At 41.0% G+C, this 27,408-nt stretch overlaps 1 protein-coding gene across 5 annotated transcripts in view; it reads right to left on the reverse strand.

The window, feature by feature from the left end:
• Positions 1-13,155: 13,155 nt before the first annotated feature.
• Positions 13,156-27,408, reverse strand: part of SULF1 (sulfatase 1) — a 161,739-nt gene continuing 147,486 nt past the window's right edge. For 3 of the 5 annotated variants that reach the window (XM_057735086.1, XM_057735084.1, XM_057735087.1), the window contains 4 exons: positions 26,706-26,848; positions 26,492-26,615; positions 24,614-24,647; positions 21,601-23,041 (listed from right to left, as the gene is read on the reverse strand). In XM_057735086.1, the coding sequence (XP_057591069.1) occupies positions 22,900-23,041; positions 24,614-24,647; positions 26,492-26,615; positions 26,706-26,848 (443 nt within the window). In that variant the 3' untranslated portion in view covers positions 21,601-22,899. Of the gene's footprint in view, positions 15,470-21,600; positions 23,042-24,613; positions 24,648-26,491; positions 26,616-26,705; positions 26,849-27,408 lie in introns of those variants that run through there. The other 2 variants (XM_057735085.1, XM_057735088.1) reach the window with 2 other exon arrangements.

A 27,408-nucleotide genomic window follows, 5' to 3' on the forward strand; every position in this document is an offset into this window, starting at 1 on the left:
CCTCCCTCCTGAAGCTTGAAAATGGAAGACTTTTGTTGGTTGAGTTGAATATGGCGACTTGAGAAACACCTGTGCCTTCTTTTCTTTCTTTCTTTTTTTAACCTCTGAAGACACAATCCTCAAACCAACAAAACTCAGTATACACAGCCACTATTGATTGAGGGCTGGATACCTCAACAAGACTGAGCCTTCCCCCCCTTCTCTCCAAGAAGGAGTTTCGATAGATTTGTTACCATTTCTGAGATGTTAATTTGATGCTCATACTCCAATATGGTATCAGGCTGGGTGCATGGTTAACAAAATCATGGCAGGCATAACGGCGGTGCACATCATTAGCATACACTCCGAACAAGGGTGAGCTTGACCATGACTTTGCATTTACAAATCAAAGTTTTTAGATATGAACACCTACTGTGGTTCTGCTACAAAGCACAAGTGAATTTGCCTCAACTATGCAATTTGGGAAAATGTAAGTGCAGCATATTACCTTTGCTTTCAGAGACTAAAGCAGATATGTTTCTGAAAAGAGGAAGCTAAACTTTCCCTAAAGTACTGTTAATAGCATTTTAAGCCATAGCAGAGCTAAAAATCAGGTAGAACTTTTCCAATGCTTCTAAGGAACCATAAGCGTAACCTGAGAAAGGGAACAGCTACTTCATTTCATAAGACACATTGTCTTTTAGTCTGTCTGCCCCACTGTAAAGGAGTTAGAGAAACTGCTGAATTATGAACCTGAGAGCTTGAATATAAACTTCAGGATTCTTTCATAAGGGGCTTTAACACTCATGTGCTAAACACTATGGCTAGAAACTGTAATTTGAGATGCATAGTAAGGAAAGGAACTGATGGTTTTCTCATCCAAAGAAAATCGCTGCAGAAATTCTTTAAGCTTTTAAGGGCCCATATAAGGGTTGTTGAGAATTGTAACCTTGACACTCAAAATAGTTGGAGAAAGAAATCCCACAGAAGTAAGACTAAGTCTCACCTGATCATTTTAGTTATATACCTGGAAGCAGTAGCAAATCTGTAGTTTTCTTTTTCATGTGCAGAAAATTGCCGTGGTTGCTCGGAAAATGGAGTCACTTAATCAGGAAAATCACTTTGAACACAGGAGGAGGGAGATCTGTGAGCTGGATCTAGGTTATGATCCTAAGTAATGGTTAAAAATTATTTAAAAGAAACTGGTCTGTTGTAACTGAATCGTACCTTATCCAAATCATTTTATACCTCCCTTTAATTTCTTTCTACTGTAACCTTCCTGAAGTGATTCTGAGAGAGGATTTTTCAGTTCCTAAATGCGCTTGGCATTCATCATCCATCATCCTTCTCAGTACCTCCCAGCACACCAGTTTGATTTAGATGCCACGCAGAATGGTGGTTCTTCAGGTAGATGCCTCCTGACAACATTGTGGACTGATGGCAAGTTAACTCATGGAATCTGGTTGATCAGAAAAAGAATTATGACAACACAGACTTAGAAGGGACTATAACATACAGATATCAATATGATTATCAACTGTTTCTGCCAATGAGCCTATGCTTATGTAAGGCTAATTTGGGAAATGGTTTCCTTGGCTGATTTACAATCTTCCGCAGAAGGGATGAGATTGACCCATGATTCTGGCTTTTTGCTCTCCATCCATGGCTGCTTAGGTGGAGTTGTGTGAATATTCCTGGATTCAAGGTTGTTTTCTTTTCTACCTAGAAATGACATTGGTCAAATGGTTCTCTTGGTTGCATGCAGTTTATGGAGAGGGTTCTCACTGTTAGACTAATGTCTACAAGGGGTAGAGTCAGTGGTCCCGGGTGAGAGGACTTCCCTTGGAGCAGACTTGTTCAGCTAAGTCATAAGAAGCATTGTTGCCTATAATTACACTGTGTCTGTCAGTTATTTGTCAACTTGGTGTATTGTGAAGGTCTTCCAAGAAGTTTGCTGATTATCTTTGTGTCTACTCTGGGGCCTTAGGGATACCTTTTACCCTTTGTGGGAGATCTTTAATCTTTTAGAAGAGAAAGTTTCCTTTTGTGTTGGAGCTAAAGATATATAGATTGGGAGGAGGTGTTTTCTTAATTTTCCTCTGCTGGTTAAGAAACTGCATTGAGAGAATTTGGGTGGGATTAGCACCTTTTTTTTTGTTGTTGTTGTAGCTAAAATTGTGTGTTCCAACACTCTTAGAGTTTCTCTCTTCCTAGTAGCACATTTTGAAAAGGAGCCACTCTTTAGAAATCTATCATCTGAAACAATGGATTCATCAGGTGTAATTAAAGACACCCTCCCCCTTCTCTACCTTGGACAGTCATCCAGTTCAGCCACCATTGACTGAGCACCATTTCCCTACGGGCGCCATTTTACGCAATTACCATCTGCCAACCTATGAAATCGTTTGGGTCGATTAGGCCAGAATTCAAAGAAATTGGCCTGAACTGTATACCACAATGTTAATATTGTACTTCCTCGAGGATCTGGTACTTATAAATAGCAGGTATATCATTACTGTGTTGTTGGTGAATGTGGACTAAGTAGTAAAAATCATGGGGGACTGACGTTTTGGAATAGGTGCCAATTAAGAGTTGTCCCCAAAACACTTTGGGTTGTGGTGGCATCATTAGAATATTACGTAGTCAACTAAAGTGACTATTTGATAGATGACACCATTTAATTGTATATATGAGGTCCTTATATGCTTGATAATAAATTGGTCGTGTTACTTTTAGAGTCACCACTCCTGTTATAATTGCCACTCTCCATGCGCTTAGGCTTCTGATTACTTGTTTTTTGGAAAGGTCACCTTGTTCTTTTAAAAACTCTATAGATTAATGTATTATTTGGCTTTAATATGCAAATATAATATCCTTGAGTCTAGCCTATTAATTTAGAAACCCAAGGGGGTGGAGAGGGCGGTTGGTACACATTATTTTGGATATCTTCTGTAGCTTGAAATCCTTATCCTTTGTAGGTGGATTTAACTCTTGAAAGCAGTCAAAAGTCATTCAGAACTAGAGTGGGGGAAAGAAAGGAGCAGCAGAGAGGAAACACATCAGCGTTTGTTGAATGTTGACTATTGGCAGAGCATTTTGTCAAGCACTTATACATCATGCATTGAAATCCTCTTGATAACTTTGCAAGATAATTATTTTTATTTTTATTTTGTTTAAAACAGATCATGAAAACTGAGGCTCAGAGAGGTAAAGGAATTTGTTTAGGATTGTACATAGTGGCCAAGTCGGGGTTCAGACGCACATTTCTCTGTTGTGCACTTCTTACACTACGCAATGCTGTACAGTAGTTTTGGTTAACATAGGTAAGATGTGACTATAAGAGAGTGAGGTGAAGCATCTTATTTTTTGATGTGTTACTGTTTCTGAAGAGTAGAGAAGTTATTATTTCCTTGTGTAAAATAGAAAAAAATCTGTGGGAAACATCAAATTGAAGGTTTCGATTTTCAAGGTAAATTTACATTTCTTTAGCTAAATCTTATATTCACAACTGTTTGTCCTAACATACCTCAAGTATTTATTTATAGTTCCTATTTAATGTAGAACAGATCCAATTTTGTTGTTAACATTGAGTCTCAATAGAGTTTCTGAAATGAAACATGAGGAAAGGTGGTTCAGATTTGTTGAATCTGGGTTTTGGGGATTTCAGGTGTATGCTTCCCCCCTTCAGAATATTAACATTTTCATTAGTTTTTTTTTTTTTTTGAATATCGCTTTTAAGTTTCCTAATAAAAGTTTTACATGAACATATACAAAGTGTTACATGTTAAGTGAACAGATACAAAACGTAATGTGTGCTAAACCGAGCCACCACTCGATTGTTACCAGTCGTTACCATCAGTAGCTGCAGGAGCGAACAGGAGTATGTGCCTAGAAATGTCAGCCATCAAAGAAGGTGCTTACCTGGAGCAGGTAATGGCAATCCTACCTTTTCACCAACCACCAAGACAAGTCTCCCTTAGTCTGCATTTCCAGCTTCCATACTTTGGTGGACTTGGAGCCAGAGAGTTTCTTTCTGGAGCCTGTTTTGTATCAACTGTGGGTGCACCAAAGAGAAGAGAAGCTTCGTAGTTTGAATGGACCGGAAGCATTTGCAGTGATTCTCTAGTTGTGCCCGAGAACAGCAGGAGAGCCCAAGCCTAGGGTGGTAGCCAATTATACTCTGTGATTTTGTGTATACTTCAAACATCCTAAATGGCAAAGAAATATGAATATAACTGTTGCTATATAGGTGCATATTGAATATTCTAAGTAACAGATAGATATCAAAATACTACATAATCCCAGAATTGCCTAGACTGCAGGTTTGCTAATTCTGTTATACAGACTGGTAGGTATCCTTTACACACACATATTTGCATTTCCTCTTTCGTAGTACGGAAGGGAGTGCCATGTCTGACAAGGCAAAGTTCCTGGCCTTGTGCACTTTATCTTTTCTGTCTCCTCTCCTTTCCTTACCTTCCGGGATGCTGCTGGCTGTATCTGTCCCAGACTTTTTGCCACATTGGAATCAGATCTGTGTATGTTTGAAGAGGTTAGTTTAAGTACTTCATTTTTCATTCAGCCCTAGGAAGGGTCAGATGTGATGAAAACCCTCCTTGGGTATTTGCTTTTGCAACATTAAAAAAAAAAGCCTTGGTGCTAGAAGTATTTGATGATGCACGTTCACCACAACAATGCACAGCTGAATTCACAGTATTTCACTGATAAGGGGCTGCATGTGCTTTGCTTTTGGAAATCTGGAGAACTTCTCAGAAAACAAGCATTCATGACTGTCATTACTACAGTTAATCCATGAACTTTACGCTGCAAAAATGAAGAGGATGGGGGGGGGATACTTTTCTATGGAAAACTCAGTGCTTTTGATATTTATTGTAGCAAGAATAATCAGATGCTAAAAATAATTTCAGAGAGAGGGGAAACATATTTCAGGTCATCTTTTCTTATTTCTTCTCAAAAAAAACCTTACACCCATGTTAAGGTGTTTTTAATATTGGGGTTTCGAAGGTGGTGTCTTTTTCTGGTATTCTACTACTACACATTAAAATTGAAGGAGAAGATACTGAAAACTAAAGTAATTGCAGGGACATCTTAAACCAAAGGGGTGAACAAAAGAAGTTTAAAGTTTGTATGTAGAAATGAAAAATAAGGATAATTGGTAAGACTTTACAGTGGGCATTTTTCTTAAAATACATACCTCTACCCCAAATATTAATTTAGAAGCACGAAACAGGCAGGTCAGCCTCTAACTCTTTAGTTAAAGGAAATGTAATACTGTGTCAAAGAAACTGACATTAGGATCCTTGTGGAGTGTGTGTTCAGTGTGTGTGTTTCTGTGTGTAGGGGTGTGCTTGTCATGAAAGGCTGTTTTGAGTTGTTGCATAAAGGAGTTTGATTTTGTGGTTTTTAAAATGAATATTTATTTGGAGACCTCTTAGGATAATGTAAAAGATGTATAATTTCCTGTGTTTAATGAAATCTATTGTCAATGTACTAATAAACCTTGGTTTACAACATCTTGAATACTTGATCATTGAAAATTCAGAAAAAAAGCCTAAAAAAAAAAAAAAGAATAAAGTGTGCTGAGTGAAATTAGTTTGTCTCTTAGGATTTTTGTTGTCTGAAGAGATGAAGTAATGACGTCAGTATTTTCTCCCACTATAAACACAGAGGGGTTTGATGGGATTAAACGGGCCTCAACTTACTCTGGAAAATGGCAGTAATGAACTCCCTATGCAACTGATAATTCTGCCTTGAAGCCAAATGTCCTACATGTGAACTATTGGGACTATAGTTTTAGGAGCCTGCAGTAGCACATTTTCTATTGAGTCACCAAAGAGAATAATTTTGAGCATTTCATCACTTACCTATTTAAATTGAGACAGAATTTGGGGTTGCAGAACTATATGCTTTGGATATGGTTGGTGTTGGTCAGGATAGGCTAAGTTATGCTTAAAGAACATGCCAACCCTCAGATCTCAGTGGCTTCATAGCGCAAAGGTTTATTTCTCATTTACAGGGTATGTCTATGGGAGTCTGTTCCACGCAGTCCCTCAGGGAGCCTGACAGAGGTTCCCCCGTCTCGAAGTTGCACCATTTGGAAATTTCAGGGTTGGTTCTGGTTGCTGAGGCAAAGAGTCCAGGGAAAGGCAAAGGGACTTTTCTCTTTCTCAGCCTGGAAGTGACACACATCATATTGCGTTTGTCTGAACTAGTGCCGTGTCCCTGCCTAGCTCCTGGGATCTCTGGAAGTGTCAGGAAGCAGATGGCGGGTATTTAATGGGTGTTTTTCTTTGCCACACAGTTGACCGTGATAGGTTAAGGATATTTCCAAAAGAATCCAACTCATTATTCTAAAAATTGGTAAGCCAAGGGAAAGTCTCATTCACAGAAAAGAATGATTTCCAAAGGAGTAAATATCAAAGCTTGGTCAACAAAGCAGTTAAAGGCTCCATTTCCCCAGTCTCTACTGAATAACAAGCTAATCATTGCTCAAGGGGCCCAGGAGTTGGCCTGAGACTAGAGGAGGAACTTGTGGTCAGACCCAAGAGTGGAGAAAAAGCACTGGATTTTGAGGTCTTGTCTGACGACCAGCAGAGTTTTCTAAGTACACTGGCATCTAAAACTTTCGGGTGAGAGGTGGAAGGAGCTAAAGGAGCCTTGGAAATAACAGCATGACTCATGGACTGAAGTGCAAAGTGGTTATATTTAGAACCCAGCTTCGAGCACTCTCTAGGTGGAAAGCAGGGCAATTGATTTCCATTTCTCACTCCATCACTCCCTTGCACACCTAAACTGAAAGGTCACAGTGGCCTAAGATACATGGATAATTGAAGAGAGTGTGTGTCTGGGTACAGCTTTCTTTTCTTCCATGGCTTCATGCATTTATTAAGGGATTCATTTATGCAAAGAGCAAATAGTAACCTCTGCCCAAGTCTACCATCTTCCCTTCAATTAGGTGTGGCATTTAAGCAAAAGGATTTCTTTTGAATGTCTTCAATCTCCCACACTTTCAAGGGAGAGGCAGAGCCATTCTGGATACTATGCCGTTTGAAATAGACACATGAGAAACCAGTTTCTCTTTAAGAAATGAAGAGAGCAGAAAGGATATGAATATAGCCACTCATCTTCCTTGCTTTAGCCCTGGACTTGGTAAAACCTCAGCGTTTTAAGAACAGTCATCCAGTTCCTTTTGTCTGTTTAAAATTGCCAGCTGGGCAGAGATGGCCTCTGTAGCTTTGGTATATGGGAGTCAAAAAAACATTTTTAATTGCACAGAGTCATTGGAAAGCAAAGGGATCAATATTCGGTGCTCACTCTTGAATTTAAATGTCAAAGTGTGATGCAATTCCAACTCATAATACCCATATAAATCAGTAGAAGGCTGAACTGTTCTTTGGCCTGCTGGAATGGCTAAGATCCTAGGCACCGAGGAAGGAGTGAGCCTGCCATGGATCAAGTTGTTCTAGATATTTTCTTGTTGAAATGATAGTGCTGTTACTTTAGAAATGTAAATGGCAGCTTTGCCAAGGGCCCAGGTCTGGGCGCCCAGCAAAGAGGTCTTTAGTTGCACTAGAATGACACCTAATGGTCATTATGGAAAATACATGCTGTAATCCCTCAGCCCTTCTGGTTCCTGGGTTTGACTTAGGAGTGCCTAGTGACTAGATACATATTAGGGTTGTACGGTTGATGACATCGCCTCTTCTGCTGAAACTTATTAGTAAGATATACTAAATTTATACTAAAATTTATACTAAATTTATACTAAAATTAGTAAATTTATACTAAAATTAGTATATTAGTAGGTTTCAGCATAAGAGGAGATGTCATCAATTGTACAAACAGCTCATGCAGCTCAATATCAAAAAACACAAACAACCCAGTCAAAAAAATGGGCAGAAGACCTAAACAGACATTTCTCCAAAGAAGATATACAGATGACCAAGAGGCACACGAAAAAATGCTCAAAATCATTAATTATTAGAGAAATGCAGATCAAAACTACAATGAGGTATCTCCTCACACGAGTCAGAATGACCATCATCAAAAAATCTACAAACAATAAATGCTGGAGAGGATGTGGAAAAAAGGGAACCCTTTTGCACTGTTGGTGGGATTGTAAATTGATACAGCCACTATGGAGAACAGTATGGAGGTTCCTTGAAAAACTAAAAATAGAATTACCATATGACCCAGCAATCCCACTACTGGGCATATACCCAGAGAAAACCACAATTCAAAAAGACACATGCACCCCAATGTTCACTGCAGCACTATTTACAATAGCCAGGTCATGGAAGCAACCTAAATGTCCATCAACAGATGAATGGATAAAAAAGATATAGCACATATATACAATGGAATATTACTCAGCTGTAAAAAGCAATGAAATTGGGTCATTTGTAGAGACATGGATGGACCTAGAGACTGTTATAACAGAGTGAAGTGAGTCAGAAAGAGAAAAACAAATATTGTATATTAACGCATATATGTGGAATCTGGAAAAATGGTATAGATGAACCTTTTGCAAGGCAGAAATAGACACAGAAGTAGAGAACAAAGTATGGACACCAAAAAGGGTGGGGTTGGGAAATTGGGATTGGGGTGAATTGGGAAATTGAGATTGACATATATGCACTAATATGCATAAGATAGGTAACTAAAGAGAACCTGCTGTATAGCACAGGGAACTCCACTTCGCTGTACAATAGAAACTAACACATTGTAGAACAACTACACCCCAATTAAAAAAGAAAAAAAGAGAGAGAGAGAGAGAAACCCATTAGTGGCTATATCCACTCTAGCTCTGGGTCACCTGTGCTGTTGGGGCTGGGAGGTGAGGTAATGTTGGGGAAGAGGCTGTGTCGGGGGAAGATGCAGATTCTGGAGTCCTGGGGTGCCCACCTGTGTAGAGGCTAGAAATTCAGAACAGAAGGTAGATATCTTTAATCACCACTTCCGTTTGCCAGTAGAAAAGTGAAGCAACGCTGAGCACAAAAGACTTCAACATTTGTTACTTCCTTGTCCCCCAACCCACTGCAGTGCTTTCCCTAACTCCAGGGAGCTTTCCCTAATCCTAGTCCCAACAGGAAAAACCTAATTTTTGAAAGTCATTCTCTCTACCTACTTCATACCCCAGCAGCATGCTATCAGCCCAAGGCACTAAGCTGGGGAGGTCCCCAATGTCCACCACACAACTTAGAGGAGGGTGAGTTGACTAGACCAGTGTGAACAGAAGGCACAGTAGGTAAGTTTCTTGGTCAGAAATGTACAGCAGAAACTAACACAACATTGCAAATCAACTATACTCCAATAAAAATTAATCTAAAAGAAAAGAAATGGGGGAAGGAACAAGGTGATGAATGTGACCAGTTCTTCTCATGCCATTGGCCCCAGACATGGTACAACATCAGTGTTTTCTTACTTTGGAGAGAGTGTAAAATGGGCAAGATATTATGTCCAGGAAAGCTGACATGGAAGGAAAAGGTAAAATCTGAAATGATATGGGAATGAAAGCTGGATGAGACTTCTACAGGTTGAGGTGGGAAATGGGGTTATGGCCCAGATGGGTAGATGGAAAGTTGGAGAAATATTTAGACCCGGGAAGCTGGTAGTGATAGGTTGGTGGAGAGGGGAGCAGGTGGGTGGATGGAAGGAGGAAGCTGTGTGGAGGGGACAAAAATCACTGGAGATTTCTGAGCAGGAGGCTGAGACCTGAGCCGTGGCAGTGAGTATGGATGTGTTGGAGACTGAAGGGGCGGGAGGTGTGAAAGGGGCTTAGGCAGCTCTTACAGCTTCCACTGCGGCTTCTATAGGAAGTCGCAAGGTCTAATAAACAATACAGTATAAGGGGGGAGGGGATTAAACAGAAGAAAAAGTGGCAAAGGAGTAAGAAGGGGAGGACTTCGCTGGTGGCGCAGTGGTTAAGAATCCGCCTGTCAATTCAGGGGACACGGGTCTGATCCCTGAGCTGGGAAGATCCCACATGCCGTGGAGCAACGAAGCCCGTGTGCCACATCTGCTGAGCCCACATACTGCAACTACTGAAGCCCACTCGCCTAGAGCCTGCACACCACAACAAAGAGCAGCCCCTACTCACCACAGCTAGAGAAAGCCTGCGTGCAGCAACGAAGGTCCAACAAAGCCAATATAAATTAAAAAGAAAAAAAGTAGTAGGGAGGGAAGGGGAAAAGGGAAGCGGGGAGGGGGAGAGGAGGAGAGGGGGCGGGAAGAGGAGGAGGAGGGGGGAGGGGAGGAGGGGGAGGGGGCGGGGAGAGGCTTTTTCTAACATTGCCCACCCTGCCCCTTCAAGGGAGGGCACAGACCCAGTGAAGAATTCCTGCCAGAGCAGGTCATTGTTATTAATATAAGGGAATGGAACACTGAGAGCCACTTTTGGGAAGACAATAAAAAACCAAAAGACTTGAAGACTGGAAAATTCAACCCTGTGTGTTAACTTTGTAAATCTGCAACATTTATAAAATACTTAAAAATTATTTTTATTTTTTGAAAAAAAAATTTTTATTTTATGAAAAAATACATTTTTCATTAAGTTGATTTAAAAAAAGTCATGAGGACTAAATGAAGCAGGGTGGTGGATGATACTGAGGTATTAACTGCCTTAGATATTTAATTTAATTTAGTTTCAAATTTATTTATTTAAATTTCTATTGGAATATACTTGATTTATCATGTTGTGTTAGTTTCTGCTATACAGCAAAGTGAATCAGTTATACATACATATATATCCACTCTTTTTTTAGATTCTTTTCCCATATAGGTCATTATAGCCTATTGAGTAGAGTCTCCTGTGCTATACAGTAGGCCCTTATTCGTTATCTATTAGGTATTTTAATTATCCACTGAAAAGCTTTATTTTCCATTAAAATAAATTTTGAAACTTTCAAGCAGAACTGGACTAATTTAGGGGAATTGAGGACCTTCTTATATCTGATCAAATGGGCTCTAAAGCAAATCCTATAAAAGAAGAATTTGAAAATCTTTTTTAGAAGGTCAACATGTGTAAGAATGTCTGGCTTGGGTGAGAGTGTGAAGTATTCACTCCTTTTCTCTTACCCAAAACTCCCTGCAGATGCTACGATCACAGATTTCTTTTTTTTGGGGGGGGGGGGCGGGGGCACGGTTTTATTTCCCCGACTAGGGATCAAACCCAGGCCACGGCAGTGAAAGTGTTGCGTCCTAACCACTGGACCACCAGCGAATTCCCAGGAATTTTTTTAAAAAAATAAGGCTTGGAGGAGCCTCAGCTATGATCTAATTTGAGTATGGCAAATAGGCTTTTGTCCTGTGCGCCAACACCAGTTCAGCCCTGCTGAGAGTAGCCGGCCAGGGAAATAGATGGCTGTGCTGAGAATCCTAAGGATACAAATGTTCCGGCTTAATGGAGGATCGTCCCGATGAGCTAGCACTGTCTCCACGGGCACATTTTGGGAAAAGCAGCACATATGCCATGGATTTGCCATCTTTGATTCAAACCTCTTATAGTCAAAGAAGCTGTGTTAGAGAGGTGATGTGACTTCTCCAAGCTAACACAGATAGGAAAAACTAGAGTTTGCTGTGAAGTCAGTCTTCTCTAATTTCATGTCTATTCTTTCCACGACTCCCTACCAAACAGGGTCCCACTCTGGCCTCTCTTTTCACGAATTTGGGGCGTGTGTGTGTGTGTGTGTGCTTGCACGCGCGACCATGTGTGTTGAAATGGAGAAAGTGTAGAGGGCTGGTCCTCACCTCTGCTAAATCTCTTCCTCGTCTAAATCCATGGGGAATGCGCGGATGGGAATCGGCTCAGCCCGTCTGGGCATCAGCCTCCTCATGGATCAAATGAGACCCCCTTGCCAGCCAATCTCCAAGGGCCCTTAGAGATCTGAAATAGTTTCTCTCATTCCCTTTATGCACAGGCACTACTCCAGAAATAGTTATTGAATTACAATGGAATTTCCTCCAGAAGAGCAACATTTGGTCTATTCATGTTTTATAGGAAAGGAGCAAGAAGGGAGGCGCAGTGATGTGTTTTTGGACAACACTGTTATCTTGCATTCTTCTCTCGATGAAACTGTGGTGTTATGATGGACTGAACTGTGTCCCCTCGAAACACCTATATTGAAGCCCTAATCCCCTGTGTGACTGTATCTGGAGAGAGGACCTTTAAAGAGGTAAAGTTAAATGAGGTCCTAAGGGTAGAGCCTTGATCTGACCTACGTGACTAGTGTTTTTATAAGAAGAAGAGCCCTCTGAGATGCGAATGCACAGAGAAAAGGCCATGAGAGGACACAGGAGAAAGGGGCTCTCTGCCAGCCAAGGAGAGAGGCCTCTCGGGAAACCAAACTTGCTGATATCTTGGCCTTGGCCTTCCAGCCTCCAGAACCATGAGAAAATAAATGTCTGTTGTTTAAGCCACCCAGTGCATGGTATTCTGCTATGGAAGCCCTAGCAAACAAATACAGATGGTTTCCTTCATTATCCAGTGACTGAACAGCAGATCCCAAAGTCCTTTGCTTTTTTTCCTTTGTTATGAACCTTCTGAGCTCTGGACATTTCACAGATTGTTAGCCTCTCTGTCTGAAGGGGAAAAAGCTCCTCAGGAGATCTGGAGCAGAAGGAAGTGTGCGGAACTTGTTAATCAGAACGCTTGGGGTCTTGGAAGGTGGTGAGGTCTCCACCAAAATTCATGGTCCCCAAAGAACCCAAACTTCCGTGGTGGGTGGAGGTGGGTTCTGTCCTCTTGCTTTTGAAAAACTCCGTTTGTGCTGCCCAGGACTGGCTATGTAATTTGCAGGTTCCGTGAAATATGGAAACATGGGGTCCTGTGTTAAAAAACTATTGAGGATTTCAAGTGGCGACAGTAGAGAAGTCAAGCCAGCGCTGGCTCTGTGCAGCTGCCCAGATGTCTGCTTGGGAAGCCGCCCTCCTGCTGCCTCTACCACATACCCCCCAGACAGCAGTGAGGCAAGTCCACGTTGAAATCATTAATCTAAGAGTATTCTATACCACTCTGACTTTAGGTCATTTTTACAAATAAGGCTAATGTTTAATCGTGTACATTGAGATCAGGACTCCATTTTACTTGCAAGTAATGAGTGTACCACAAAAACTTGGTTAAGTTCATTTCTCTGAAACAGGTAAAGTTTAAACACCTTTTATTTCAAGAAATAGTGCTTCTAGACTTTCCTGAAGCCAGAATTGTTCTATAAAAGTATCACAGAATATTACACAAGATTAAAAACACAGTATGCTTCCTAATAACTTGAAACCTTTTTACAAAGCACATCATTCATGACCATAAATATGTTTCATCTGTCATTCAGCCAGTGACACACGCATCTGATAAAGAGCTAGTTAATTTTAACATATGTACAAAGTCTATGATAAAGACTTAAAGTTATCAAAGTTTCAACTATAACATATTAAATTTTCTTTAAAAGAGTTTACCTTAAACACATAAAGGAAACATAATTTACCTATGTGTTTGAATTGTCTAAAAATAAAACGAAAATTACTGTTAAGCTAAAAAAAAAAAAAAAGCCTTCCTGGGAAGTTGGCTAGGATACTGGTAACTCTCAATGAGGTAATAATCCTTTTGCTGGTATTTAAACATCTAATACATGATGAGAATATTTTCAAGAACACGGAATTTCAAAAGCAGTTTTGAATTATGCCTTTAAAAAAATCAGAACCTGGTGAAGGCCTTAAAAATAATCATACAACACATATGGTGCATTTAAATTATGAAACATTCATGAGTTTGCTTTACTTGAAAAAAAATCCTTACATAAATTCAAAACTAAATATATTTTCTCAACACTTAAGCTTATTAGCCAGGTCAAGAAAACAAAACAAAGATGAAAAAAAAAAGTCTTCAGTCCTTTCATCCTGTTAAGAAAATAAAAATTTAGCAACTTTAAGCATATGATGAACACTTTGAGGCTAGGCACAGAGAAAGCAGGCAATCTTTGTTTTGTTTATTTCTTTATTTTTACTGCCAACATCCTTAGCCATGCCTTTCTGCTAATCAATTTTAGCAAGTCGAGGTAAAACAACATGCATTATTTTCTGGCAAAAGTGTATGTTGAACAATATGTGATCCATACTGTGTATCATTGTTGGGGGTGTGTTTTCCTTTGTCACACTCAGAGTGAGCAGTGACTGGGACAAGCCTGGAAAAAAAATAAGACTAACCAAATAGACATGGCATTCCGATCTCAAAGTGCAAAATCACTGAGCTAAAAACGAGGGCCTTGAAAAATTCCAGTGGTTAAAAATGAATCAAAACCACACTTGGCAGGCAGTGGAAAAACAGACTGAAATTTCACCGAGGATGTCAAGTTTCAGAAACTCAGAAAGGCACCATGCTAGCCATCTTGATCGGGTAACATTTATATACGCATGTCCCTACAACTTGCAAAAGATAATACTGTTTTTAGTACTCCCCCCAAAAACAAACAAACGAAACTCCACAAATCCACCTTTCTTTCTACTCTTAACAAATGGTGACTTAGAACACTGAGTCCCTGGGTGAGTACTGCTCACATGTGCACTGACTTCACCACAGTACGGGTGTACCTGGGGGAGTCTGGAATGTTGGTTGTCAGGACTGCCTTTATTAGTTTACTAAGAAAAAGTTAAAAAAAAAATACTGTGTTTAGAGTAAGGTAACATGGCATCTAATCAGAGGAGAGTGGAAAGGAGGCACTGCCTTCCAGACTCTGTAAGCGTCCCCTCCTGTGATTCTTCTCCACCTGGTTTGACATCCTCTCCGTGCTGCTGGAGGAAACAGGCTGCTCCTTGGTGGACGCTCTGATCACCCGATGAGTGGAGTCAGCATCAGGATGCATAGGAAGATGCAGTCGATGTTCGGAAGCATCTTCTCTTGGAGGACCAGCCTGAGGAAGTCCCTTCTGCTGCCTGGGCCTGGGCTGCACCAGCTCAGACATGCCATCGCCACTGAAATCAGTTCCAAGATGATTGATCCCTTCATGCTCCATCCATTTGTCAGTTTTATGATTTCTCCAGTGTTCAGAATTCAAACGATTAACTTCGGGAATGTCGTTATTCCATTCAAGTTTACTCTCTGGACTGGATATTGGTCGGTGGGAACGCAGGGTAGGAAGGTCAGCCGGCAAGGTCAAAGGAGATGCTTCCCCAACCCTGTGCCTTGGGTCTTCATCTGACTCTGCTGGTGCCGAGAGCTCAGCAGACACAGCCAGGAACCCATCACTTTGAGCACTTTTAGTCTTATTTGCTCTATTTTGCTCACGGTGACTGTTCAGCAGTGCAAATACTCTATCTACAGCCTTCAAGTAATTAGTCCAGTCAACCAGACTAAGTCTATAGTTTGGTCTGTCCTCGTAGATGCTTCCGTTCACACCATAAAGATCCTCCAGGCTTTGCCAGATGACGTCTGCAGTGAGACTGGGCTGACTAACCTTCCCATCCGTCCCATAACTGTCCTCTGTGAAAAGAGACGAAGGTGGATCCTTAGTGGAGAAAATATTTCCTATTTATTGGGTAAGTAACTTACATTGTTTTCGTGGCACAAGTCAATTTGAAATATAACACTAAAAAGTATGTTTTCCTAGTAATTTGTTATCAAGGAGGGGCCTTAGATTACAAAAGTGACTGAATGATAATGAAATTCAGAAAGAAGATTGAACAACTGAGAACTTCTATGACTAGGCTGGTACTGCAAATACACTGGTATTACTGGTCAGGGAGCTTATGTTTTAATCCTGGCTCTACTCAAGTTCCCTGTGCAATCAGGATATCAAATGAGTGAGTCTGAGTCTTGGTCCCTCATATGCCACATGTGGAAACAGTTGTGGATAAAACCTTTACTACTTATAGGGTGGCTGGATGAATGAGGAATTTCAAAGTAATTTAATGTATAGGCGATGCTTAGTAAGATGTTTTTATTTTCTGTCCCCTGACACTCAGTATAAAAACACACTTGAATGCAATTAAACTCTTCAAATTAAATGGATCTGTTTCTCTGATTGTTTTTTTGTTTTTGCTCTAAAAGTTCTATCCTTTAGCTAAATCAAACATTAAGTGGTTTTTCACAGCATGCAAAGAATACACCAGCTTTCTCTCTCTCAGATTTTTCTACATCACCAAGATGATTACAGTTCTGCAGAAAACAACATCTTTTCCCTAGCTGCGCCCAAGTACCATGTAGGAAGAGGTGGCCTAGATGAATGCAATGAACTACACACAGAGGGATGAGGATTAGCAGGAAGAATAACCCAAACTATACAAAACCCACACCCTCAGAATAACCAGAAGATAGAGAATTCTGGAATCTTCAAATCACCTGTAAGTAAAAAAACAAAGTTCATACCAAATCCCAGTAGAGCTGTTTGTCACACTTTGGGCACAAGCCTTGGGAAGACTGTATAGAAGAAAGAAGAAGGAAGAGGGAATGGAGTCAAAGATGGATTTGAAACCATCGCTGGAAAGAATGTCAACCTGAAGCATAAAACACTGTAGAGTCTTGGTAAATCCTGGTATCGACTATAAGGAAGTCTCAGAAGGGAGCATGGATGGAGGTGGCAGTTTTGAAAGGCAACACTTCAGGGAGAAAAGGATACAAAGGAAGAGAGAAACAGCCTTTGGAAACTGGGTGATAAAGAAAAAAGGAAGCCAAAGGGGGGATATTTCAGGTCCTGCAAGAAAAAAAAGGAGAAAAAAATTTGAGGACACACAACCTCTTACAGTCCCATCCCCAAATAATAATAAAATAAAAAGGTAAAAAGAAAGTATACTTGGTTACACTGACAGGAAAGGATCTTCTTAAACTAGGCATCTTGTAAATACTTAAAGTCCATGGAATAAATAGAAGCAGTCTACATATAAACAATATTATTATAAAAGAAAATGAAAAATAAGAATGAAAAGTCTACCATCTTATGAAAATGCCCCTGCCAAAATAAACTGCAAAGTGAACAAAACCACAGCCTAACACTGCTACATAAACTAAATCTTCTCAGTCAAGCATCTGAGGCTGTAAAAGTCACCTTAAATCAGAAATTAAAGTAGGAACCAAGGATCGTATTTCCAGCACAGCTCTCCTTCAAGTATCAAGGTTCCAGAAAAGCAGTTTCAAACATGCAAGAGTGCAGAGAACACTGCACCCATCAGCTCATTTTGAGCAGCCGCCTAGAGGATGAATTTCATTCAACCAAGAAATCACTGGGGAAACTTCAGCAAAAGGATTGATGGTGAGCATACCACACATTTATCAGATCCAGGACGAAACCAAAATTAATGAGGTAGAGAACAGAAAAATGACTTTTCTAATTAATAAATCAAAATCCTAGTTCTTTAAAAAAAGGATAAGGACAGACAGTCACTAGCTTACCTAATTAAGAAAAAGGGGAGAAATTTCAAATATACATAATAGAAAATGATGAGGGAGAAATAATCATTGAAATATACAAAATTAAAAACACAAGCAACTACATTGTAGACATCAAAGTGAATAGATTGGAAAACCTAGATGAAACAGAAAATTGTCTAGGAAAATACGTTTTATTGAAATTGACCCAATAGAGGTAGAAAGCTTAAACAGAACAATTTCCAAAGAAGGAAAAGAAAGGTTTATAACCTTTATATGAGTTATATAAGTTTATAAGAACTACTATAGGAACTTTCTATCAGTCTTAAAAGAACTACACTACAAAGAAGCACAAGGTCTTTATGGTTTCGCAGGAGAATTTTACCAAACCTTCAAGGAAAAGAGAATCTCAATGCTATACAATCTGTTCCAGAGCATAGAAGATTAAAGAAAACTTTCAAACTTTTTATGAAGCAAGTATAACATCTTTAGCTGTGGTAGGCAGAATCGTGGACTCACCCCCAAAAGATGTCCACATCCTAGTCCCTGGAAACTGGGTATATTGCCTTACATGGCAAAATGGACTTTGCAGATGTGAATTAAGTTACGGATTTTGAGATGGGGAGGTTATCCTAGAGTAGCCAGGTGGGGCCAGTGTAATCCCAAAAGTCCTTTTTAGGAAAAGAGGCGGCAAGAAAGTCAGAGAAAATGTGACCTCAGAAGCAAAGGGGTATATATGTTGGCGGGGGTGGGGTGAGGTAGGGGACAGGTAGGTATTGAGATTTGAAGATGCTACATTTTCAGCTTTGAAAGTGGAGGAAAAGGCCACGAACAAGGAATGCAGGCAGCTTCTAGAAGCTGGAAAAGGCAAGGAAATGGATTCTTCCCTAGAGCCTGCAGAAGGAACAAAGACCCGCTGATACGTTGATTTTAGTAAAGGCCAGTAAAGGCCACTTCAGACTTTTGACTTCTAGAAATGTCAGAGAAAAATCTGTGTTGCTTTAGGGTACAAGGGTAATTAGTTATAACAGTAATAGGAAACCAATACAATATCTAAAAAAGATAACGCTAGCATAAACAGAAAGACAATTTCAGACTGAAAACAGTTATTACGATGATGCAAAAATCCTCAATAAAATATTAGTGGAGACAATCCAATATTAAGAAAATAGCACACGATGACCTAGTGAAATTTATTCCAGAAATGGAAAGTTGGTTCATTCTTAGCAAGTCTATTAACATAATATACCATATTAGTAGATCGAAAGAGAAAAATTATCTGCTTATCTCCATAGATACTGAAAAGGCTTTTGACAACTTCAATACTCATTATTGATAAAAACACTAAAAAAAAATTTGATGGCTATTTCCCTAACATAACAAAAATGTGTATCTCTTACTCCTAACCCTGCTTCTCACTTCATGGGAAAACCCTCAAAGTATTTTCACTAAGAACAGGGACAAAGTAACATTGTACTGAAAGTATGTTTATTCAGTTAGATAAATCAATCAGAGACACACAAATGGGAAACGAAGCAAAGCTTTCTTTACTTGCAAATGTATGAGAGTGTATCTGGAAAACCCAAGAAAATTCATGACAAAGTTAACGCAAAAAGGAAAAAAAAGGTAGCAGGATGTAAAGTTAATATACAGAAACCAATAACCCTCATATACACAAACAATAATCAAGCAGAGGTTTTAATGATGGAGGAAAACCCTATTTACAATGGTAACAAAGCAGATAAAGGACTTATAAATAAACTTAACAAGAAATGTGCAAAACCTTTAAGAAAATACTTTTAAAAGTTCCTGAAAGACCCAAAAGTATACTTGGTCAAATGTAAAGATGTCCTTTGTTCTTGGATAGAAGACTCAGCGTCATAAAGATATAAATTCTGCCCAATAGCCAATACTGTATAATAACTATAAGTGGAGCATAACCTTTAAAAATTGTGAATCACTATAATGTACACCTGTAACAGATACTATTGTACATCAACTATACTTCAACCAAAAATAAAAAAAAATTCTTCCTGAAAATTCCTTTGGAAATCAGATAGAAAAATGGTTAAAGACATAATCAGATAATCTACAAAATATGTAAGAAGTTCTTTAAACTTTCAAAAATATGTTCGATTTTACTCATAGTAAGAGCAATACAAATTAAAACCAGACTGAGATAGCCTTTCTTTCTTATTTGATTGGAAAAAGATTAAAAAGCTTGACAGCTGTCAAAAGCAGACACTCTCATACATTGATGATGGGAGTGCAGAATGGTACAACCCTTATGGAAGAGAATTTGGCAATATTTCATACATCCACATAAGCATTTACCTGTTGATATAGTAATCCCACGAATTCACGACTAGGCATTTACTCTGAAGATATCCTCAACCACATGAAATATATTTGCACAAGGCTCTTTATTGCAGTACTATTTGTAATTGCAAAATATGAGAATAACTGAATAATACATAAAGAGCAGTTGAATAAATTATGCTTTTTGCAGCTTTGACTTTGGAATTAGGTGAAGGCATTACATACTAAAAACAAAAATCAACTTGTCAGTGATGAAGATAAAAAGAACCTACAATGGAACACAAATAAATAAACAAACCTTACTCTATTTCAAATGTATAACATAACCACAATAAAAGAGGGCAGGGCACAGAACGAGCCCAAGAAACTTCGAACATAGGACGGACGGTTTTTGTCAATCAAAAGAGAGAAGCCGTTGAAAAATGCATTGAACTCTAGTTAGCAGATTTGTTTTGCAGTAGTGTGATTTAGCGATTCTGGAATTGCTCTCTGTGTACCGTAGCATTTAGCAAATGACTTAGTCCACTGAGGATAATAGGAACTGGATTTCTGAGCCTACCTCTCCCTCCACAGCACACTTCTGTGCAGGGTGCAAACTGCACAGCAGCATCCAGTGGTCCTGGTCTTGACTCAGACCCTAACAGTGCTGATACAGGTCCCCTCATCTTCTTAGGAAGCTGACCTCACCTCCAGCCCCTTGAATTCCAAACCCTGGCTTTCACCCATCCCTTGGTCAAGCGCCTTAAACAGAAAAGTCCAACTGTTCTAGCAAGGCGGCTTGAAAAGAAAACAGAGCCCTGAGATGTGACCAAGGGAAGAGATCCAGGGGCAGCTTCCTTAGGACAGCTGAGAGCAGGGCAGTGAAGGCTGCATTTTTCCCTTCTGATCCCAAGAGGTTCAGGCGGTTCAGAAAATGCATTTGTGTGCTGAACTGTGGGTGGTCAATGAGTGATGATGGAGAGGGTGTCAGTGTTGATGAATAGCTCTTTTTGTGTTTCTTATAAAATACAGTAGCATTCTTTTATCACTCACTACCCCCTTTCACATACTGCTTTCTTCATGGGAATGTGTTGTGCCCCCATATTACAGCTTACTAATAACACCCATCACCACTGGGGCTTGCTATATGTCAGGCTCTGTTCTCAGCATCTGACTAGCGAGGCTGGGATTTGAACCCAAGGCAGGCTGGTTTCAGCGTCTGTGCTCTAAGCACAGTAGCTCACAGACTCTAACACACAGCTGTGCCACCCGTAACTGTCTGCAAGGCACACACTGGCCACAGGGGCAGAAGAGTCAAAACAAGCAAAAGAAGTTCTTTAAAAACTAAAAATGGAGTTACGATATGATCCAGCAATCCCACTCCTGGGCATATATCTGGAGAAAATTCTAATTTGAAAAAATACATGCACCCCAATGTTCATAGCAGCACTATTTACAATAGCCAAGACATGGAAGCAACATGTGTCCATCAACAGAAGAATGGATAAAGAAGATGTGGTACATAGATACAGTGGAATACTACTCAGCCATAAGAAAGAATGAAGTAATGCCATTTGCAGCGACACGGATGGACCTAGAGATTATCATACTAAGTGAAGCAAGTCAGACAGAGAAAGACAAATATCATATGATATCACTGACATGTGGAATCAAAAATGTGACAGAAATGAACTTATCTACAAAACAGAAATAGACTCACAGACATAGAGAACAGACTTGTGGTTACCAAAGGGGAAAGCGGGAGGGGAGGGATAAGTTAGGAGTATGGGATTAACAGATACACACTACTATATATAATGTAGATAAATAACAAGGCCCTACTGTAGAGCACAGGGAACTATATTCAGTATCCTGTGATAAACCATAATGGAAAAGAATATGAAAAAGAATACATATATTCTTTGACGAATCACTTTGCTGTACACCTGAAACTAACGCAACATTGTAAACCAACCATACTTCAATAAAAAGTCGACTTTACATGTGGAAAAAAAGCAAACAAGCAAAAGCGATGTGGACAGAAGCATGGTTGCTGAGGGTGGGCACGATGTGGCCTGCTGGCCTGCAGGGCGTGAGACAGAAGGGGCATGAAGAAGCCATGCCAGGCTTAGGCTGCCAAGAACGGACCGTCTGCCCCACACAGCCACGGACACACACCATGACTGCCAGGAGCTCATCAAAGGACAGCGGCGTCAGCTTCACAGGCAATGGGAAAAATAAACACCCCGTCCACCTGTGGATCCTGTTCTATTTTGCAATACTGAAATTATTGCTTTCAACTCAAGCCACCAATTATTTCCTGAGTCATGGGGGGCCGCTTTCCTGAGCTGTGTCCCTCCTCTGAGCTTGTCCTAACTGGAAAATGTCCAGTGTGAGTAAGCAAAGCATTTCAGCTTCCCTGTTTCCTGTACCTCCCACGCCAAAAAAAAAAAAAAAAAAAAGAAATTGAACAGGGAACAGACTGGCTTTTTAAAGACTTTCTAAATAAGTCTAAGGATTAATTTTCAAAAATTCACAAAACTGAAGGCAGTTTAAAAATTCTTCTGTAGTCAATCTCGTACGAGATACATTTTCTAAAATACTCTGTTGAATCTTCAAATTCCAAATTTTTCGGGTGTGGTTGTTCTCATTTTTCTCAAAGGCTTTTGGAATCATATTTCATGATTAAAAATGCATTTTCATTAGTTTTCTTAAAAAAATTAATAAAAGTTAAGAATCAAAGCTTCCAAAATCCCGTAAGTGGTGCCGTCACAGGAGGGCCGTGGACTGGTAAACTGTGACGGCAGTTTTTCTGGCCGTTGCACACATGTAGTAGCTTGTTCTGCATCTGTTGCCTTTCAATACAACAGGATGCAATGGACAGGGGAGGCCACATCAAACACTGCTTTTGGGTGTCCAGTGAGAGCCCAGGTGTGACAGGTCGATGCTCTCCTGTTTCATCACTTCCTGCCTATGACGTGGATATCAGCTGAAAGGTGGTTTGCCTCATGGATTATGAAATGCTGGAGTCTGAAAATGCCAGTCATTTTGAGTGAAAAAAGATCCTCAGATTTGTCCGTTGGTAAGAAATAAAAAGCAACAGGTAACACGAGGTCACTGCACACACACACTTTCCCTGGCCACATTACCAGGGAAGGGATGGCATCGACAACTAAAGTTACCAAGGGTTTGCCCAAATGACCCCAGAAGTGACGGATTCTGGACTTGTTTAGTAGTGGTGGTGACAGGGATCAGGGAAGGGGGAGAACCAGCTGCCTGCCCTTTATCTGCGACGGCAGTGCAGGTAACCATGCTTCATTGCAAAGCTGTCCAGGGATGGCTTGGTGAAGAACTCTCTTCTTCAGCTCTGACCAGACGTGTGTCTTAAGTAACCTGTTAATACAGTTTTACATCTGTCATGACAGAAATAAAAGAGGGCCAGACGGAAAATCCCTTAGCCATAGCATTGAGTGCATCATAAAACAACTGTAAAGTCAATATCTAGTGTGAGGTCTGCTTAAAATGCCCCACTTCAGAAATGTCTTAATGGGACCCCCGGGAAGCAGGCAGATCCGACCCGGTGTGCGAGATGTTACCTCGTCAGCCCACAGCCTGGGGGGGACCCGATTAAGAGGGGGTTCTTCTGCTCTGCTTTAGGTATGCTGCAGGGGCTGGGGGGATACAGGGTAGGTGTGGGGGCAGAGCGAGGAAAGGAAAGAAGACAAGAGGGAAGAGAAAAAGAAGAGAGAGAGAGAGGGCTATCGAGGACCCTCAAAAGTCCAGCTTTCTTTTTCTTCTTAGTGCACTCACACCTTCCCCACCACCTTTCCTGGGCTCACTCAGCTTCTCGTGGGACCATAAGCTGCCCTTTAAAATAAGGAATCTGAGACCACAGCACAGGGGGCTGGAGTGGGGGGCCGGGCGGCGCCCCGGGGGCCCCGGAAGGGCAATACTCTTCTGTTTCTTTGAGACAACATCAACATGGGTGACACCAACGAAGCTCTTTGATGGAAGTGTTTCTCCCAAGACGATTCGTGAACTCAGGCAGCGACGCACCCGTGCCTCAGCTTCCCCGCAGTAAGGTGGGAAGGGCAGGCCCCTCCTGGCCCACACGGCACGCTGCTGACAGGCCTGCCTAAGGTGTAAGCTCGGAGTAGAAGGTTATGAGGTTACGCGCAAGGGCTGACACGGCCACCAGGCGTTCCGGGTGCCCGTCCCCAACCAGAGCACAGGGAGGTAAGAGGGAAGGATGCGGGGCTCAGAGGATAAGAGGACTGGGCTGAGGAGTGTTCATCAAGGTTTCGCGGGTCAGGCGCTACTGTCTCCGTGCTGTGCTGAGACCTTTCAGAGAGTCTTGGCTCCAGATACCCTGACCCGGACTTCTACTCCCCCCTCTTCACTCACCACGAAGCAGAGCTTCTGCGCCCCATCACCCCTGTGTTTACCACCAAAATTAATTAAGGACTGTGAACAAGGAAGCGCCTTCTCTTTCCTCCAACTTCAGCTCTAGAATTGCTCTTAAAATTCCCACGACTCCTTCTGTGATTTTGAGGTCACATTTCATAAAATCTTTAACTCATTTCCGTGAAGCCTCCCCACAAAATCAACGCGTAAGCACCACCAGGAAAGTAATTCTTCCCCCTTTCTCCCCAGGGCTCCCGAGCCTCCTTCTGTTTTCTCGCCCTTCACATCATTCCATGCTTAAAAGCACCATCCAACAAGCAAACAAGCACGGGAGTGAGTGAATGCTCTGAGAGACATCTTGCTGTGACAGTGAGTTGATTTAAAAGCAAAATGATAGATCTGACCCCAGTGACACGAGACGGTGGAGAAAGCTGTTAGAACATGCATGCACCCCAAGCTATGCTCTGTGCAACAAGGTGAGAAACAGAAATGAGTTAAAATGGCTGGATCATGCAATTATTGGGAAAGAAGCTGCCGGGGAGAATAAAAAAGTGTGAATACCTGTGCAGGTCATAGCTTCCTCCATCTTTATTTCCTGATATAGGAAAATATAAGAGTAATGTATGTTAGCTTTAGAACTCATAAAGCCACCCACTATGTCGTGTTCCATGCACAACATCTAAACCCTAGAAAGAAACATATCGTGTGAAATACAGACAGTGCCGGAGTCCGACAGAGATTTTCTATTAGACAGGTTCAAAATGAGGGTGGAAAGCTATAAATCAAAAGGTTTAAGATAAAACATATAAGAGTTCACATGAAAAATGGGTGGGGAGGTGAGATAGGAGAGCCCATTTCAAAGTAATAAGATGAGTTCTTCCCAAAGTCCACACAAGTCTCAGGAATAGTGAAATTTTGGTTATTTTAGACGAAACACTTGGAAAAAAGGCAATAATCATCTCCCTTAGGAAGCATCTAGAAGGTGGACAGGACTACTTGAAGCATGACAGTAATAAGAGGCTCCACCTGGCATGTCATTCACCATTCAGAGACTCTATCAGGTTTCAGTAAGTAGAGCTGTTATGTCATCACCAATAAGAGTGCTATGTTCTTCGGGGGAGAAATGTCTGGGTGTAATATTTCTAGTGCCTTTAATAGTTGTTTCAGTTTCTAGGCCTTAGGGTTGTTTTTCTTTTCTTTTCTTTTCTTTTTTAAGATTTGAGGAAAAGGTTAATAGATAAGCAGGATATCTGAAAAGATTTAAGCTGAGCGGGGTCAGTGACCTAAAGACCTGGACTTTTCTGGCTGGCGATGAATTCCGCTAAGGTTTTAACTGAGGGGTAGTGACTGACAGCTGTGACGGGACCGCCCACAGGAGTTAGAATTTCCTATGGGACTTGCAGCTTGAAGGCCTTCAGGACCCTGTAATGGTGGAAATGACAGGTGATGCTGCTGATGGTTTCAGGATGCCCGCCCCCGTCCCCATCAAGTCGCACGGCCCAGGGAGCTGCCTACTTTTATTACTGGTGAGGATGCCGCTGCTGGCTCTGCAGGGGACCCACAGAGACACCCGCCCTTAAGGGCACTGAGAAAACTCAGCTGCCCACTGACGGTTCTTGCAAATTTTTCCCCACTGCCTATGGGTCTAGCTCTTCACCCTTTCAGGGTTGGCATGCTATGCCCTTGGCCAGCTTCAGCTCTTTCTCCTTCCTTCTATGGACAGCTGATACTTACATTTCTACAGGAATTATGAGAAAATAAAGTATTCTCACTAACCAGGAAAGAGCTGGGATGGACACTGAAAAGAACTGCATCTCCATGAGCCAAAGGAGAAATAAGTGAGTTTAACACAGACCAGGGAGGGAACATCTGGTTGAATCCCTACAGGCCCTCTTATACTTTCAGATCTCAAGACAATGTTGTGCTCAAACATCTCCAGTTTCAGATGGGAAATACTGGCAAAAAAAAAAATTCTAATTCACTGTGTCATGGGCAGGGATCCAATTGGGGAAGTTCCAAATTCTGAGAAGCAGAAATAGGGCATTGTGTGTTTCCATCCCAATTCTCTTAAAAAAATAGGATATTCTGGTTGACCTAGAGTATATCTTTTGACCGTTGACAGCAATAACAAATAAACCCCCAATATTTTCTTCCCATCTTCCAATGGATGCTCCCATTAGGAACTAAGAGAACGGATCTTCGGGAGAGATGGAATGATCCCCCAAATCTTTGGGGGGTATTAAAGTTTTCATTCTCACACCCAGAGCTAAATTTAGAGAACAGAGTATGTTTGGAATTGCCTGGAAAGTTTCCCCTGTAAGGATCTCAAACTAGACATTTCTATGTCTTCTATTCCCAGCTACATGTTTCAAAGGCAGAAAACTTGACAACAAAAAGAATTTTCCAGATAATACAGGAAAATTTATTTTTTTTCCTTACCAGCTTCAAGGCCCTTAGGTCTTGGGTTGCACTGCTTATACCCTTGACAGCTCCTGAGTTCCATCAGCTGCATGTGTAGCTGATTCAAGACGCCCCGTTCTACCGTGTGCACAGTATTCGTGAGCTGCGGATGAAGAGGCCAGGACAATAGCTTTTAAGCTGAGGTTCTGCTTATCCCATTTTCAATAAGCTTCATAAAATGAGAACATATTACCTGATAAGGATCTGTATTCATATCAAAATACTCCAAAAAGCCCGTGGCAAACTCGCAGAAAAGGAAATTATGCGTCTCATTAACTGTCCGCAAACACCAGTAGGTGTTATTGTTAGAACTCGTGCAAGCACAGAAAGAGCCCACTGTTGGTAAGAAAGAAAAACAAAACGAAAAGAATGAGAGAACGTAGCAGCCTAACCTTTCGACGTTTCCTTATCTTTACATTTTCAAGTTCACATTTTCTTTCCTGCAAATACTGTCTGGGTAGGCATTAAAATAACTCTCCTTTCCCCCTCTCTATACAAATTTGCTGTGAGATTAGGTGAAGATGCAGAAAAACAATGGCGACCTAGGAGGGTGATTATAGGTTGAAGGCAAAGGTGAAATTTCTGGCCCATTCATTTGCTATCCCCTTAGCTCTGGGGGGCACTGTCTCCAAAACAGGGTGATTGAGTGGGGAACAGGAAGGAAAGTATCAGAACTCCTATTTATGGTTGTTCTAATTTTTTTTAAAAAGAAAAAAAACGGTTATTTACTAAAAAGGTGGACCTGGTGCCTTAGCTTGCTCTGAATGTCAGATGGTCGCGTGTCACAAATGGTACCTGAAAAGAGAGGGGATTCTGCAGTGTGGTCGTGTTTGGGGAAGGCTTGAGCCCAGCTCAGTGGATTTAAGGATGTCGAAATGTGTGATCTTTGCAGACTC

The sequence above is a fragment of the Hippopotamus amphibius genome, chromosome 5 (assembly GCF_030028045.1).
Source record: "Hippopotamus amphibius kiboko isolate mHipAmp2 chromosome 5, mHipAmp2.hap2, whole genome shotgun sequence".
Taxonomy (NCBI): Eukaryota; Metazoa; Chordata; class Mammalia; order Artiodactyla; family Hippopotamidae; genus Hippopotamus; species Hippopotamus amphibius.